Here is a 17064-nt window from a genome sequence, read left to right as displayed (position 1 = left end):
CACAGGTTCCTTAAATAAGACCAACAACGAAGAGAGGCCTCGCATGAATACTTAAAGAAAGATGAAAGAGGGGCGTGAGACGGAGGCATTATTCCCGTGTCTGAGAAGGTCGGTCTCTATGCCTCTATCCGTACATGATACTTATACGAGCACGGGATATTTGTGTAAGAGAAGTTTGCGGTGCACGACGGATATGTGGAGCATAAGAGGTCAACAGAGAAACCATTGTTGTCTACTGTCAGACTGCACAACTGAAAGGAGTTTCAGAATCATCTCTATGGTTCAGTCGCTTATTCTCTACGATGCGCGCCATGGAAATTAGATCAACGTTTGTATACACAAAATGCATCGAATGTTATAAGAATTTGACAACGTATCTAATACAGTCGGTCTGGGACACTCTGTACCTGCGCACAAAAGCTATTGATTGTTGTAAATATTACAATTATGATTTAGGTAAAAAAAAAAAATGTACAAAGTCAGACGCAAACTCATCAAAAAAATTACATTTTACCTAAAATTTTCGTTTAGGGAAACGGTAATCTGATATTTTCAGCCAGGCGACAGCTGGCTTCGTTATTTCTAGCTATAGAACTGCACCTGGTACTTGACACTCGTTCCTATGCAAAAATCGTATACATCGTATATTCCTACCATTCGCATTTTTACGACCGTTTACGTTTTAGGGCAAATTCCAAAGTAAGATAAATGGCACTGCGCGACCTTATCCGTAAAAAAAAAAATAAAGAAATTCATAATTAAACCCCGGGTGATTGTTCCAGTTGCGATAACGGTTGTGTCGCAGTTTATGCACAGACGATTCTAAACGCGGAATCAGGAATCTTATTCATGCTCCCTATCTTGCACTCACACCCACGCGTTCCAATCGCGCTAACAGAGAAGGAGGAAGAGAGAGGCGTGTATGAACGTAAGCGCGACCATAAAAAGAGACAGGAATACCGGCTCATCGACGACCATCCGGCTCGCAGACGGTCACGAAGCGACTAGCTTGCTAGCCTCGAAAGCCGCCAGCCTAACGACGGATGATCGCGCGCTGCATATTTACGTGTACATTGCACTGGAAAAATCGCATAGTCTTTGTTGAGTTAGGTCGTGCACGTCCCCATCGTCGCCTGCTTATTCGCTGCGACGATAATTGAACGATTGAATAGTCTCTCTAGGAATTATCGAGCCTAACAGCGCATAGATTGCTCGCAGATTGCTACTTGCGTAATGTGCGTATTTTAAAGGCGTATTTAAAGTGCATTTAAAACGCGAATAAAAATTAATGATAATTAAACAATAATATCATGCAATGTAATATTTTTTTGCAATCGGTAAAACGCTGTGAGATAAAATTCACTTGCGTGCTACGTTACAAAGCCATGTCAGAGAATATTTTATTAATTTACTATTATTAAACAGCGTTGTTACGGGATCTGTGAAGTTATGTCGCGCTAACTTCACAGATCCATTGTTACGGACGTTCTCATTTATGCCCTGCATTGTAAAAGTTACATCAACCAAGAGATCGAATTAATAAATTACTATTGATTATTATAAATTAAAGAATAATATTGTAAGTAGCTTTTTTTCATAAAATTCTATCATAAAATAAAATTCGCGATTTGGCTGAATCTTAAAACCTTTAGCTATATCTATATCGCGGCAATTATATTTTTGCAGAACGTAAAGTTAAATATGTCTTTCATTAATTAATAGTAATATAGCAGGTGTGCAACGCAAGTGAAGTATCTACACACGTGAGAGCTTTATTACGAAGTCATGTTCCGGGTAGATATGGATAAATAAAGACCCGTTTTGTCTACTTATGTCTATCACGACGGGATTCTCCTATCTATTACGGACGTTATACCGCAAGCAGCCGACCTATCATTCGCATTGTATTTGCATAAACGATAAAGACACAGTCCGGAAACTCCGGATCGGCTCTTATCGCAACGGATGGATGGACAGTAGCAAATGGTCAACTCGGTTAACCAGTCGGCAGTAAGTCTTGGCGAATAACAAGATTGGAAAAAATATGCAGTTGCGACACAGGTGTTAAGCCCATTCCTAGACGAAGCCATGCAAATGTCTAGATTTTACAGTGCAATGACGTGACACGCTACGACGCGACGTTTTCTCTCTATATATTGAACTTTGCTGCCGTGTTATAAATCCGACCGAAATGTCAAAACACAACACATAGATTTATTTCTAGCAAATAAATAGATATGACACAAAATAAAGAGAGATAGTTTTAAACTGTTACAAGCAGCATGCTTGCGAACCATTTCGCGAATTGTATTCTATTCCTATCTCATTTCTTAAATCATAATTCTCATTGCTCTGTATATATTGTAAATTTACAGTTGTAATTGTCTCACAATTGCAGCCCACATTGACCTGCCAATCAAGAGATCAACAACGTCTTCACAGGTACGCGTATACGCGCCTATGATTTGCGTCGTACCGCGAAATGAACTTCACACAACACACACCTTCATTGGGTGCATGCGCACCCGAATGTAGAGGTTAACCCGGTACGAGTAGGTGCACCGTGAGATATATAATTCACTCGCTGCATCTTGCTCCGGCGCGTTCCTCGCTCGCTCGCTCACACCTTTCCCTGATTGCATGCGCTCGCGACGTATATACCCGCGTGTGTATATACTTAAAAAGCAATGTACGTACGATATGGTGCTACTACGTTGACCGTGGTCAGGATTGGCTCGACCTATTTATTAAATCGTGAGTTTTGAAGAGCGAACGAACTCACAAAAACTGTATTCAGATCGGGTCTCGTCTTTAAACACGAACAAACAAATCGTGTGTGAAGAACTGTGTGCGTTGCGTTGGAGAAGCATGTGGATTCGCGTACGCCAGAATAAATTACTTTATCGGAGCGGCTCGGAGCAAATTTATCGCGATCAGTAATGCAAGAATCATATCGATTATATAACGGCAGACCTACTACCACGGATAACAGGTCAATTCGTCGTTAGCGAATAAACACATTTTGCGTGATTCTATGCATTACGTTCAACTTTGGTGTCAAAATTATACGTTCCATCGTGTGAAGAAAATTTTAGAAATAGTTTCATCTCAACGTCCTATTGTGTAATTACGACGACGGATTTATTGCCAGACTTACATGACAACGCTATTGGACAATGCTATTATATACACATAAGTAAAATATATTCAATAAATAATGAATTATATAATGTGGATACATGAAGGCGTTTAAGCTATCTTTATCATTTTTACTGTTACATCCTGATTAGAAATGTACATAAACAGAATGTAAAAGTTATGATATATAAATGAGAAACGATATTATTACTTCATTAAGTATATTGCGTGCCTAGATAACTTATTTACGCTTTATACCAATTGTAATAATTCGCTTGATGATAACAGCATTGTGTGACATTTAATTTTATTATCATGGCGTACGATGTTTCATACTTTTACACCATAAATTACAATTTTTTTATTTTTAATGGAATTATGATAGTGATGATGTCATGATGATATTGCACTGCTTAACGCAACAACACGCAATTAATCAAGAACGTATCTATCAGACACCAAAGTTTATGCAAATCAAATTATTATTTTACTTTGTATAAATGCAATAAAGATTTAATATAAAAACGTGGATTGCGAATAAAATATCTGCAGATTATGAATAAAGTTTTATATTCTTTTAAGATTCGGAGCTTGAAAGATGCTATATCGAGGGATGTAGCGCGAGCGAGCGTAAAACTATGATGAGCGTATGTAAACAAGAAGTCAAGTCGTAGCACGACATATGTGTATGTGTATGTTTGGAGTTATTTATAGAAAACGATTATTGTGCAACAAACGCGGCTTTACGTAACGCGTACGGCGGTATTATGCCCTGACTCTGTCGGTCACTCGGCTGTACACAAAAGAACACACTTTCCTCGCGCCTTCCTGCTCCTTTGTTCTACGATCGTTGTACTCAAACGTGAGACAAAAAACCATACGCCACACACAAAAGAAAATGTAAAAATATAATTCGACATACTTGGTTGAACCTAGCTATGTTAGCTTCGTTACAGCTACATTTTATTAATATTGTAATAATTTCACATTCTTACAATTTTATGTATAAGTTTCCCATTACTGCCGGATTGCAGCGAGATTTACTGTTCTTCGATACGTTATATCGTGTAACGTTATGAATAAATGGATACTATAAGGTGCATATTCATCTTCATAAAAAAATGTTATAAATGTAAATTTAATCTTAACATAAGCAATATATTAAATTGTATTCTTTACATCAATTTTCATCGATAAATCTACCATTATAAAAAAAATCCCAAATTCTAGCCAATTATCTCGCGCAATTCCTAAATAATGTTACATACACGCCTTTAAAAAACATCAAATAAGACGTATTCTAAAACAGTTGAGAATAAAATACGAGAACAAATTCTAAAGTTAATTTAAAAAAAAATTGTATTACTCCGCCCATTAAATGTAAATACGTAATCGCGTAATTTAGAAAAATATTTCTATATAATTATGAATTATATTACATAACAGTGAAATGCGGATGTATACGCAGCGCTCAGCAGTGGAAGAAATGTCACATGCGTACGTCGCAGACGGGAGGCATCCGCCGCGTTCAAGCAAGAGCGCCATGCTTGTTGGGCGTGAACGCATGAAGAGCGTGGAGATTCGCGAGAGTGCCGGTCCGGCGCGGCGCGACGCCGCGCTACGCGTCCCTGCATTTCCAGCGGAAAACGGCTTTCGGGGGAGCTGGCGGTGGCGGCGGCGGCGGCGGCGGCCGCCGACGACGCGGCGTCACGATCACGCACACATCGGCCAGCCACCAGCAGCGGATATCGGGCAACGGGCGCCGGCCGGCCGGCCGGCCGGCTTCAACAGCTGTGCTTGCTCTCTCGCGTGGCTCGATATGCACGCGCCTCGCGCGAAAACTCAACGACGTTGTTGCACGGCCGCCCCGATGCCACGGCGGCAGCTATGTTACGCTCTCGCAAACGGGTTGAGGCGATAAGCGGGTCGGACACGACACTCAAGAGAGCCAATAAAGATCGTCCGTCCCTCTTACTCCTTCTCACTCTCCTCTCTCTCTCCCTCTCTCTCTTGCTCTCTCCCTCTCGCTCTTGCTCTCTATATCTATCTGTCTCACTCCGTCTGTGTTACGAGCGCGTACCATGTATATAACCGCACCGTGTCAAACGCGGCACAGAATATATATGTATATATACGCGCGCATGCATACATCGACACATGGTGGTATTCGCTCACTACTACCATCACCGTTATTACTACCACGCGTGCCATCCTTTTCTTTCTCGAAATATTCAAGGGAAAGACTCACCCGCACAGTTTAACCTCCGGCTGCTCAGTAGCCTCGACGATTTCCTCGAGCAAAATCCGATCGTCACCACCAAACACTGACATATCTCGTCGGTCCGCAGCACTGAAAATCCCGCCGAGCTAATTTCACGTCCCTGACAGCCGTCGTCGCGGCTGCAAAAAGACGACGGGTCCTGCTGCTCTTCTCGATATCTTCTCGCTATCGTTCTCACTCTTTCTCGCGCACTTCTTTCTCGCCCGGCTGTTCGTTCGCTTGCCCGACCGCGCACTCCACCGGGGCGGGGAAGGGGGGACAAACAACGCGCGTTTTATCACCACGTCTTCGATCACGATACGATATTATATATGTGTACGCGATACTCGTCACTACTGACTCGCGCCGTCTCTCGTGACTATCCCTTTTTTCCTCAACGGATTCCGGCGATACGCACGAAGATCGTCCACGGGACAGCCACACGCTCCGCGCGGCGCGCACACACAACGCCCGGACGCGTTTTGTAATGGCGATCTTTGGCGGGAAACAGCTGAGGGCCCCCACGACGCGCGTGAATCACTCCGCCGCCCGGCGTCAGGGACGTCACTACGCAGTCAAAACCCAGGCTTCTTTTTCTTCAAGGCGTCGCACTTTCTTTCACCCGCGAAACTCGCGGTCAATATACTACCAGTTAATTCGCAGTGGTTTTCCAGCAAATGTCACATGTAAAAAATACCACGTCGAAGCATTCCGGTACAGCAGTCGAATATAAAACATTCACGTTGCACAATCTCAATCACAATTTTTTAAAGAAAATATCCAGTTTCTCGCGCTTACGATGCACTTTTTACGAATATCTTCACAATTTCGGCCCGATTAAGATGTACTGCAGAGCGATGTTCCGCGTATCGTTGGGCATGCCGGCAGAATCATCGCACGCGGTATGCGTCAATAGAATTTTTACGCGTGTTCATGCATTGGCAAGGGGCGACACTGAGCAAGTCCGAACGTGTAAACCACTGTTACGGCGTATGCATCGCATATCAATTGCGAAATATCAGCACTCAAAGCGCTTGCGGTAACAACGTTCGCGGACAAATTCACCTGGCGAGACACTTGAAAATCGTGTCCCCGTCGAGCGCGCTCCCGTACAATCGTGGCAGCTCCTACTAGATGGGGCGAAGTCGTGCACTTTGCTCTGCCCTGAACTTACTCCAGGCTTATCCCCCGTCAACTCATCTCCGTAATCGTCTGACAATTTCCGCTTTTTTAACAGCTGCTAACGCCGCAGATCGCTCAGTGCCTTGTGTGAACTTGTATGTGAACGTGTCCGTGTCCGGCGGTCGGCTATTACGAGAAATATTCAGCGCCACAACGGAACTACTTGCGCGTCGCGTAGGTTTACGCTAGAGGAATGACGCGGCCGCGCGGGAAACATCTGCCAGCTGGCTAAAGCCCCGCCCATAGAATACGCGAGTCTACTCGCGTCCCCACTCTCCCCCCACCGCATCTGAACACGTAAACGTATATACGTAGTCGACCATCTGTATGTCTACGGTCGGCGAGCTTGCAAATAGCAAATGTTCTCACTGCCGCGATATACTGCATTGGCCGCCGTTCGCTCGACGAGTCACGTCGCGTTTACGAGACGCCAGACGCGCGACGAAAGTAAACGACAACGACCGAAACCACAAGTCGTTACGACGCGTCTTGCACGATTTGTGCTGCGCATTCCAACATGTCGATCATATATTACCCAATTATACAAATACAATCATGTTCCTTACGCTACGATCTCATCCTTCATTCGTACCGTTCATTACGAATGCTTACCGAAAAAAGCCATGATATGTATCCCAAATATCTTGAATATGCAACAAATCGATGAGGCTTGTCCATTGTTGCAATTACTAATTGTGGATCAACACGACATCCTGCGGAAACTTTAATTAGTATAATACTCCATTGATAATCATCTAGAAGTATAAATCTACATTACCGATGAAAGGTATTTGTAGAAATTGTGCCAGTCGATATCACACGTAATTTTGTAAGATAACCTCTTCACAATTTTACTTAGAAATGCAGCTTGGCTTATTGTTAAATTCAGATATTTTTATGATAATCAAACATCTGCAATATTCCGATAGCTCTTTACTAATTATAATAGCAATTTCGATACATTAGGAAATACTGCGTGTCATCCATATTACTGATGGTTTCTGTAACATTCAATTTTATCAATAAAAATAGAGATGAATGGAAATCAATAAACATTGGAAAAATTTAGTCTTTCACTTAGTTCATAAAATTTATGAAAATGCTTCTTATAATATATGCAATATATTACTAAAATCAAACATAAAATCTGATCTTTTAATCGATCAAAAGTTGCAATAAACTAGATTATGAGCTTAACTTGTAGTTTATAGTTTAAAGAAACCTACTATATGGAATCTGATAATAAAAAATTTCACAATAATTCTAACAATTCCTGATATTCCTTTTTATTTTCTTAACCCTTTATAACCAATATTGTGCTCCACAAAGATTCTTGAAAACATGGAATGTTATATTTTCTTGTAAGTTTAAACATAAACGATAAAAAAGTGATGCATATAATTTAAAAAACTAATGTATAAAGTCACAATACGGCATAAAGAGATAAGATATAGTAATTAATAAATATCTTTACAGCATATTTTCGTTTTCTTTAACATTGACAATGATCAGAATAATAAATTCTATATTATCAAGAGGTCATGTTTCTGTATCAAACATGATTATGTATCTCGTTCAAATTTGCGGTGTTTAAAAATAACAGCAATATTTAAAATCAAGACATAATATAAGCCTGTTAAGTATAAAAATGATTATCGCAAATTTTGAATCAATTTTAAACATAATTTTATATCCTAAAATATAATCGATAATGCTCATTTGTACTTACGATTGCATGATTCTTACTTAACTAAAATATAAATTTATACGTGTTTTATAAAATTAAGAAAATTAGATATTTTTCAAAATCTTGCAATTATATATTATTTCACAAAACCAATTATATATAAAACCTTACCAATGTTTTACTTAACGCCTTAACTGCCATGATATATTAAGTGAGATATACACAATGAGAGTATTGTTAGAAATCCGTATGCATCTTAGATATAATAAAAACATGGATTGAATCATCAAATTTGAATTCGATCAAAAGTTATGATCAGTATATCAAATATATCTTCACATAAAAAATTATTATTTCAGTAAATCTTTAAAAAAGTAAAGTATAAACTTCATTCCAAACACATCGCAGAAACGGGCAGCAGCTAAAGTGTTAAAATTAGAAGAAATTTAATAAGCAGCTAATATAATTTCTAGTCGATTTCATCAATATATCAATAAACTTTAACCATAACTTAACTGAATCTTACATTTCTAATTTTGAAAAGAGAAAAAAATCAGATAAATTAGGGTTAAAGCATAATTAATTCTGTTTGATTCTGAAGCCTGTAGCAGAAAGTTAGACAGTGCACAAGAATCAGAATCTCTCAGATAATTTGACGCTTGAATACGGTTGAGAATATACAATTTCACTTTGCATTAATAACATGTTATTAAAATTCTGTGATAATTTATACACAAAAACCATACAGTATTAATTGGCCATGTGCACATGGAATATTCTTACCAAATAATCATCTTAGAAAACATTGGATAAAAAGTACGAGTGTTTAATTTCTAGAGAGAGATTCCAAAAATGAATAAATAATTCGGCAAATAACCATGTTATTCCAGTACTAAAATAGTATTTAAGAGTCAAAGCGGTATTTTTTAAACCTTATCTGACTGCTTTGATTCGTCGAAGAGATGATTAAGCAATATATGGATACAATATGTATTTTATACCCATGCATCAGCCACTTTATAAAAGTTATGCATAAGCCATGTATAATGCTTATGTGATGCATGTCATAATCATAATGTGCATCATAATCTGTATGAAAAATGACTAAACTAATATCATGTAATATACAGAAGCACACATATATTTTTCGTTTCTTCAATTATATACATATTTAGGTGTTGCGCTATTAGTACAGAGTGAATTAACATAGATTTATTAAAACAGATAAAATTTTCTCTGTAAAAATTGCCCCACTGCTCAACAAGTTTAACATTTATTGGTATTGGATTAATAAAGAAAAAAATTGTCTCTTTGTACTATACGGTTGCCTTCAATATATCTATATTAACTTACTCTGTCGAAGTGTGCACGTAAGTATAGACGTAAAATGCATTAAAAATTTTATTCTCATTTATTATTCGCAAGAATTTTTAAGTATCAGTTTGTACGTGGCTGATGCATCTGTATTTTTAATGCAGTGCAACATAGCGGCATGGATTTACAAATAACGCTGTGGAAGAAAAATTTTAATAGAAAACATATTTCAGAAAATATGGTACGTATTTATAAATGTTAAGTTATGTTCAATATAGTTACATCGAGTTTTTTTTAAATATAGGTATAAATATATATATATATTTTTATATTTATTTATACATATAAAAAATGTATGATATTATGGAGAAAATGTTAATGCAAATGTTATTGCAACTCTTTTGACATACTATATTTAATATTAGTATACTAATATTAATATTTAATATTAGTATATCAAAAACTATACTACAGATCTTATAAAAGATAATATGCTGTAATAATTATAAAAGAGTGCTTTTAGAATAATCCATTCCAGAATACAGGTTTTATATAAAGCTTGAGATATATTTGTTACATCATGCATTTGTATGCACATATGTATGTGTTGTGTAACAAATCAAATCAAAACTGTTGATTCAATAATATTTGATTCATTACCAAGATTATTATTTATCAAGTTTATTAGCAATATTTGTTTATAACATGAACTAAAATAGTTATAATGTTGCAAGCTTTTTGTACAATTCTGTAAAGCAAGTAACAAAAATGCAACACACAGAGAAATTTTTAACAAATATAAATTTAAAAGGCAATGTTTGTTATATTAAAAATAGTTTATATACAGGGTGAGGAAAAAGTACCGGGACACCTAAATAACTTCTGAACAGTTTGAGATATCGGATTAAAATTTACAAGGTTACAATGGTATCACACAATCTAACACCAAATCACATAACATCAAAAACGCCCATTTTGACCCCCCCGGGTGGCGGGGGGGGGGGGGAAGAGGACGTGAGAAACACTTTCCGCGGACACGTGTGGATAAAATTGCATGTAGAAAGGCATGTGGGGTGTACGTGCTTGCGCAGTAATTAACGACTCCAAACCACCTCTGCTGTGTGTGGGTGTGGGTGTGTGTGGGTGTGTGTGTGTGTGTGTGTGTGTGTGTGTGTGTGTGTGCGCGCGCGCGCGTGCGCGTGCGTGTGTGCAAGACCGTGCGAAATCTCAATGTTTAAATGATCATAACTTTGCGAAAAAAAATCGTAGACTTCGGCGACATCGCGTTGTTCTCATCTCGAAAAGCTCTTTCAAACGAATCCTCACTCGACCCCACATTCCATTTAAAATTTTCTTGCCCTTCCCCCCCCCCCCCCCCGCCACCTGGGGGTGTCAAAATGGGCGTTTTTGGTGTTATGTGATAGATTGTGTGATACCATTGTAACCTTGTAAATTTCCATCCGATATCTCAAACCGTTCAAAAGTTATTTAGGTGTCCTGGTACTTTTTCCTCACCCTGTATATTTCATATTCTGTTTAGCATTTTATAATTGTGCATTTATTGTTTATCCTTATCTCTAATGCGCTCAATTGCATTCAAAAATTAATCAGTATATAATTGAAAAAGTTATTTTTAATTTTAATTACAAAAAGATGTGAATGGACTTTCATATTGATAAAATTAAGTTAAAACGGAGCTAAAAAAAGCCAGAACAAGTTAAAATTATATAAACAAATTTTTATTATTTTAATTATATTGACAAGCATTGATACTTTATAGACTCGCAAAATTGATGGCTCACTTTCATAAAAGAAATTGATTTTATCAGAGGTTTATGTTATACAATCGTTTATATCTTCCTGAATAAAATGTCGCTTAGTAGATGTCGAAATTCGCAAAATTACCGATTTTGCGGCAGCCGAAAAGGTCGAGCGGCGCACGGATTCGAAGTGTGTATTAGTAATGATACTTTGAAATCTTTCAAAACTTTAAACGCGTTTTTTTCGAAACTTTTTTCTCTTGGTTTTGCCACGCCATTTTTTAAATATATATATATATCTAATACCAATTTTTTTCAATCTGTATAATAGCAATAAACATTAGGTAAAAGGGTAAATCTGGGTTTGCTTTCATTTCTTTGCAACTGACTCACAAAAAAATCTTTATTTTTAAGCGATTTGACTGTCTAGTCCCCTTAACTTGTTTTGGCTGTTTTAGCTCCTTTTATTTGAACTTAATTTTATTTTTAATTGATCTGTAGTATAAAAAAGCTTAAACACTTAAATCGCACCTTTAAGTTGCTTTCCAGAATGGAATAATCTTCTTTAACCCATAATAAATCATCTAAATTTTACGCATATATAATATAAAAAATCTACATATAAACATTTTTCGATATATTAATGAAATATGAAACAAACGACATAAGCAAATAATATTGGTGATGTTCATTATTAATTCATATGCCTTACCTGTAAATCCATGTCTAATTTGTGTAATGCTGGAACTTATTTATAGCGCTAATTATGCACTAGTTTTGTTATGATATTTTTTTCAATCCTAATTTCAATCTTTCCTGAGCTGGATTCACTTTGATTTTTAACTGCTGAATTAAATCATATATCTTTAAAGACGGTCCAACTTTGAAACCCGTTAGGTCTATTATTTGGTCCTTAGTGAGAGTTAGCAATGTCTTTCCATCTATTTTACGTTTACTGAAATTATCGCAGTATGTCGCACAGTCATTAACACGAAGAAATTGTGCAACGTCAAAGACATTCCACTCAGATGGCACTAAATCACCAGATTCCGAACTTTTTTGCACACCATCTGCTAGCCTTGGTATGTATTTACTATTTGCTGAAGTAACCTACAAATCAAATAAATTAGAATCAAATAAGTTAGAATAGTTTCGTATGATAATTCAAACTGAATAATGTATCTATAAAATATCAAATTACATTAGCAAAAATTATAATACTTACATTAATATATGATGTAGCAGTTCTTTCCTTAGGTGGAGGGTTCTGTACTTCACTTTGTGTGTCGTTCAACGCTTGACCTTGTCCAGTGGTAGGACTAGGCAAGGTTTGGTCAGGTCCAACTGGCTCTTCCGCTGGTTCTGGCTCTCTATTCCTCTGTTCCGGTAAGCTTTCCAAGTCACGCTCTCTCTCAATTTTCGTACCTTGAGCAGGTTCCAATTCTCGTTCGCGTTCGCGAGCCATACTAATACGTTCGCTCTGACGAGGTAGTATATTTTTGGAGCAAGACATCTTGCTACCCTTCTTCATTTTTCTCTTAGCTTTACGTTTAAGGCCTCTTGGTGATTTTACTATAAAAATATATAATCATAAATATAAGAATATATAACATAAATAACGTGTGCAATTAATATTTACCAGTAGGACTAGTGTTTTTAATGAGTGCACGTGGACCTTCTAATTTGTGATCGACAAGATCACAATACCCAACGGGGTAAATGTCTGGACTTTGACAATCTAACCATTGATCGTATTCGTCTTCCCAACCGTCAAAATGCACTCGTAGTAACCTGCCAATCACCCTAGTGATAGTAGCAACACAAACTAATCTAGGATCCATTAAATCAGCAGCTTCGAGTCTCATCCCCTCAATAAATCCATGTTGAGGAATGTCCTAAAAAGTGAGAAAAATTTATTTTTGCAATTGTAATAAATAAGAATCACCAATTACATCAATTTCAAAATTATATAGAAAATTTACCCGATTAAATAACTGTATAGAAGCTGGTATAGTATTGGTCTCCGTTAGATATGCATCCCATGTAAATGTAGTAGGATCATAGCCTTTTGGTGGCGTTAATGGTAAGCCATGCTGAGAACAGAATCCGACTGGAAAAATACAGGGCGAACACGAGTGATAGCAAAACCAATCAGCACCAGTCGCGTCTTCGTCATAACTGTCAATGCGTATCATAATGTAGTCCTCTTTCAAAACTTGCATAACTGTCGCAGCGCATATAGCTGAAAGATTGAGCGGATCGATGGCTTCCATTTTCATTCCTTCCCTAAATGTGTATCCAAGATGCATGTGATGATTCTTTGGCACATGAAAAAGATTCTCCGTTGCGTCATCTTCAGATAATTTTGATTTAGAAACTCGATCCAAGTATTCGGGATATGCATCCAACGCCTGTCCCACTCTTTTGGCCCAACCGACAGGATGTATAAGAGGTGAATCTTCGTGACACCAGAATCCGTTATCTTCCGGAGAAGAATCGTAATATCTCACGTGCAAACGTTTGCCAACAATTTTTTGTATTGTTGCCACTTTTACTTGCGAGATTCTATTTTTATCTACTACTTCCAGATGAAGCCCACATCGAAAGCGAGATTTCATACTATCATTTACTTTACTGTAAAAATTTGTCGGTAATGTTCTTGCACCTGTTAATCGCCTCATTAAAAAATCCTTCCAATCTTTGTACTTGTTTGCAATTGCTGTAAAAATAATTTAATACATCAGATTTTCTTATACGCTTTATAATATGATTAATCATCTTTCTCTTCAACACATTTTTTTTTTTTTTCAATTGCGTATCGTTATTTTGTTAGAAATAATTTTGATTACGTACTGTTAGGTGGAATAAGAGGTTTTCCAATTGTGGCACACCAACCAACAGGATGTATGTCATTAGAACAAAGCGATACCCAAAAATCTTTGTCTGCGTTGTGTCCAAAACCTTCATACCTTAACAAAGCTTTATATCCGCAAATACGCACTACAGTCGCGACCCAAAACGAATCTGGGAAAGCCTCGCATACTTCATCACAATCGGTATTTTCTACTTCTACTTTCATACCCACTGTAATATTATCCCATATTTCTGATATAGGAGCCTAAAAACAAGATAATTGATGATATAACGATACAATTGTCGAATACATAAGATAAAAGTATGAAAAACACGTAGAAACAGATAGAATTGCAGCAATATATGCTTGTAAAATTGCATGTAATACGAAGAAAAACTAACATAATTAATATATGGAATAAGTGAGCTATACAAAGCCAATGCTGGATTTAGTTATTCCACATATTAATTTCGTTAAAAACCTTGAAACTAGTACCAGTATCATGTTATGAAAACTAACATGTTTGAAACAAGAAACTGGTGCAGCACAAAATCCAGGCTCAACAAGCTGGGATGTCCAATCATAGGAGTTAGCCATTTCCGCTGTTCTCTTTCTTCTAACTGGTAAATCCTCTGGCAACACGGGTTCTAATTTAACTTTGTCTTTATCCAATTCCATAGATTCCTTGATATCTACTTCTTCCTTTACAATCATCTAAAGAATTAGAACGAAAGAATTAGTAGTTTTTGTCGCACGTTTTCTGCTAATAGAGTCAAAATGTAGATTAACTTACGTCACTCGGTTGTTTTATTTCACTAGGAGACGTTTGATTTATAGATACTGATTGATCCACCGAATGAGACGGACTATACGTTGAGTCAGCAGTAGGCGCCGCATTTTCTAAAGATCGGGCACATGCTCTACTGCAAAATCTACGCTCCTTCGTATAAAAGGCATGTTTTACTCCAATAGCACCACATTTTTCACAAACAGCTGTAAAATATATATAAATGTTTAGTTTTAGTTTAACTGCCGAGCAAACTAGTAAAGATATTTAACTAAACCTTTATTATAAATATTTAAGTACAATATAATAAATTACGATATCAGTTTTATTTAATTTTGCGAGATGTTTTCTAGTTTTTCAAAAATAGTTTTGCAATTTTATTTACTATGAATTTCACTGTTTTGTTAGTTAAAAATATTTAATCTATTAGAATATTACTTAAAAATTAATACTTCTGTTTATTTTATATGTAATTTGCTTAATATAAATAGTAAAATGTTTCATACTGATAGTAAAGTTGTATCTCAACATCTTTATGGTATTATCATTTTTTCATGGCTTATCATTTTTTTATAACAATATGCATCTTGTACATAAATTTAAAGACATGTTATTTCTGCAAGAAATGTACTTACCTATACCATCTTTACGAATAGGAATAAAATTTAGATCAGTATGAGGTTGATAAGCAATTGGCGTTTTTAAAACAAGACCAGGATGCTTTATAGGTTTTATTTTTCGATTGCGATTGTCTTGAGTAGTTTGAGTTGCAGCATTGCTCACAATTTGTTCTCGTTCTTCATCACCCATGTAATCTTCTAATGTTAAATATTCATTCATTTCTGGCCTTTCAGCCTGCGAATCATATTCCTTTAAAAGTGAAAAAATTATAGTGTAAATTATATGAAAATCAGATTATATTATATTATAGATTTTTTTCTTTTGAGTAAAAATAAAACTTACTCGCTGTATTTCATGGGCATCTACACCTTCCATCGCCTCGTCAGATTCTGAGCATTCATTTGAAAATTGCTGCGGTATATAACGTACCATGGTAGTAGAAGCAATGTGATTTCTGAGGTCTTCATACGGATGTGAACTATGCGAGAAGAATGGACTCTCAGTTTGGCGAGGATCCAGCAGAAGTTCATGGGCAGTCTCTCCATGTACCCCCATCCATACCATCCCTAGTTGTTCAGGTAACCCGGGGATGGGAGTATACACTGTATTCATACATACATCCATGCCTACATTCACATGATTCACTAGTCGTTACTTTTACCAATTATTAGCATAAAAATATTCTTTTGTAAATTCTGTTCATAAAGAAATAGAACTATTTTGGGAAAAAAACTAAATCCATCTGAATAATATTTTATATAAAAACAGAGATGAGAAAATAGCAATAATTAGAGATTATGTACTCGATTTATGTGTGGATGTTGTTGATTAATGTTCTAGATAAATCTTAAAAAGATTTATAACTCCATTAAGTCTATCTATCGCGTGATATATGAAAAATAACTATAAAACAATTATTATAACTATAAATTTCGTACTAATTGTACCGTTACTTAACGTAAATTTTCCAATAGCATTTAGATCGAAAAGCGACGCTAAAAAAACTCGAGAGTATACTTTTATTTAACCTTTTACCATCCCGCGTTTTCTCCGCGCATTCCACAATTCCACGATTGTTTATTATATAGATAAACGAGAAAATCGATTCGAGAATTGTCGCATCATCCAAAGCAAACGTTCGACCGATTGGGAAATGAATTATGCCGCATACAAAAACAAGTGCGTACCATTAGAAGCTTGCATGTCCATGACAAAGAATCGCCCGTTGGTGTGCTCAACGTTTTAACCGATATTACCGTAGTCTGCGCTTATCGTAAAGCACTTGTCCCATCTCGATAAGTATACAACACATCGCCACCGCTTGAATTTCGTTCACCTAATTGCAGTCAGTCGAAATTCAATATTTTCACGACATCCCTGAACAATAGGGCAAAACATTCAGCGGTAGGCCGTTTCGCTCGCCCCACTATTTTCGTCTTTCCCTATCACGGCTGGCAATTG

The 17064-nt window shown here is 36.8% G+C and overlaps 2 protein-coding genes across 8 annotated transcripts in view; both read right to left on the bottom strand.

The window, feature by feature from the left end:
- Positions 1 to 7105, bottom strand: part of crp (cropped) — a 118716-nt gene extending 111611 nt beyond the window's left edge. Inside the window, exon 1 of one of the 3 annotated variants that reach the window (XM_012368172.2) lies at positions 5387 to 7105. In XM_012368172.2, the coding sequence (XP_012223595.1) occupies positions 5387 to 5469 (83 nt within the window). In that variant the 5' untranslated portion in view covers positions 5470 to 7105. Of the gene's footprint in view, positions 1 to 960; positions 984 to 4582; positions 5086 to 5386 lie in introns of those variants that run through there. The other 2 variants (XM_067354535.1, XM_067354536.1) reach the window with 2 other exon arrangements.
- A 745-nt stretch (positions 7106 to 7850) lies between these two features.
- On the bottom strand, positions 7851 to 17064 carry LOC105672903 (MBT domain-containing protein 1-like). 5 transcript variants are annotated; one of them, XR_010890094.1, is made up of 11 exons: positions 16791 to 17064; positions 15946 to 16229; positions 15618 to 15852; positions 14989 to 15188; positions 14691 to 14909; positions 14195 to 14459; positions 13324 to 14060; positions 12981 to 13236; positions 12567 to 12913; positions 12054 to 12451; positions 7851 to 11925 (listed from the first exon to the last, which is right to left on the bottom strand). XR_010890094.1 is itself a non-coding variant. In XM_012368168.2 (10 exons), exons 1-10 carry the CDS (start codon positions 16810 to 16812, stop codon positions 12122 to 12124), a joined length of 2895 nt encoding a protein of 964 aa, XP_012223591.1. In that variant the 5' UTR covers positions 16813 to 17064; the 3' UTR covers positions 7851 to 12121. The 5 variants fall into 5 exon arrangements, 4 of the variants coding, with proteins under 4 accessions (XP_012223591.1, XP_012223593.1, XP_012223592.1 ...); XM_012368168.2 differs by having other exon boundaries at positions 7851 to 12451; XM_012368170.2 differs by having other exon boundaries at positions 7851 to 12451; positions 15946 to 16205.

Source organism: Linepithema humile, chromosome 4 (assembly GCF_040581485.1).
Source record: "Linepithema humile isolate Giens D197 chromosome 4, Lhum_UNIL_v1.0, whole genome shotgun sequence".
Classification (NCBI taxonomy): Eukaryota; Metazoa; Arthropoda; class Insecta; order Hymenoptera; family Formicidae; genus Linepithema; species Linepithema humile.
The sequence above is the reverse complement of the archived record's forward strand: the minus strand, read 5'-3'. Positions and strand labels throughout refer to the sequence as shown.

What these genes read in the sequence shown, in the direction of transcription:
- LOC105672903 (XM_012368168.2), bottom strand. Translation starts at nt 16,812, where the DNA reads ATGGACATGCAAGCTTCTAATG. An exon ending in TATTCGTAAAGATGGTATAG is followed by an intron (nt 15,189 to 15,617) that starts GTAAGTACATTT and finishes TATATTTTACAG; the next exon opens with CTGTTTGTGAAAAATGTGGT. An exon ending in CTGCTACATCATATATTAAT is followed by an intron (nt 12,452 to 12,566) that starts GTAAGTATTATA and finishes TTTGATTTGTAG; the next exon opens with GTTACTTCAGCAAATAGTAA.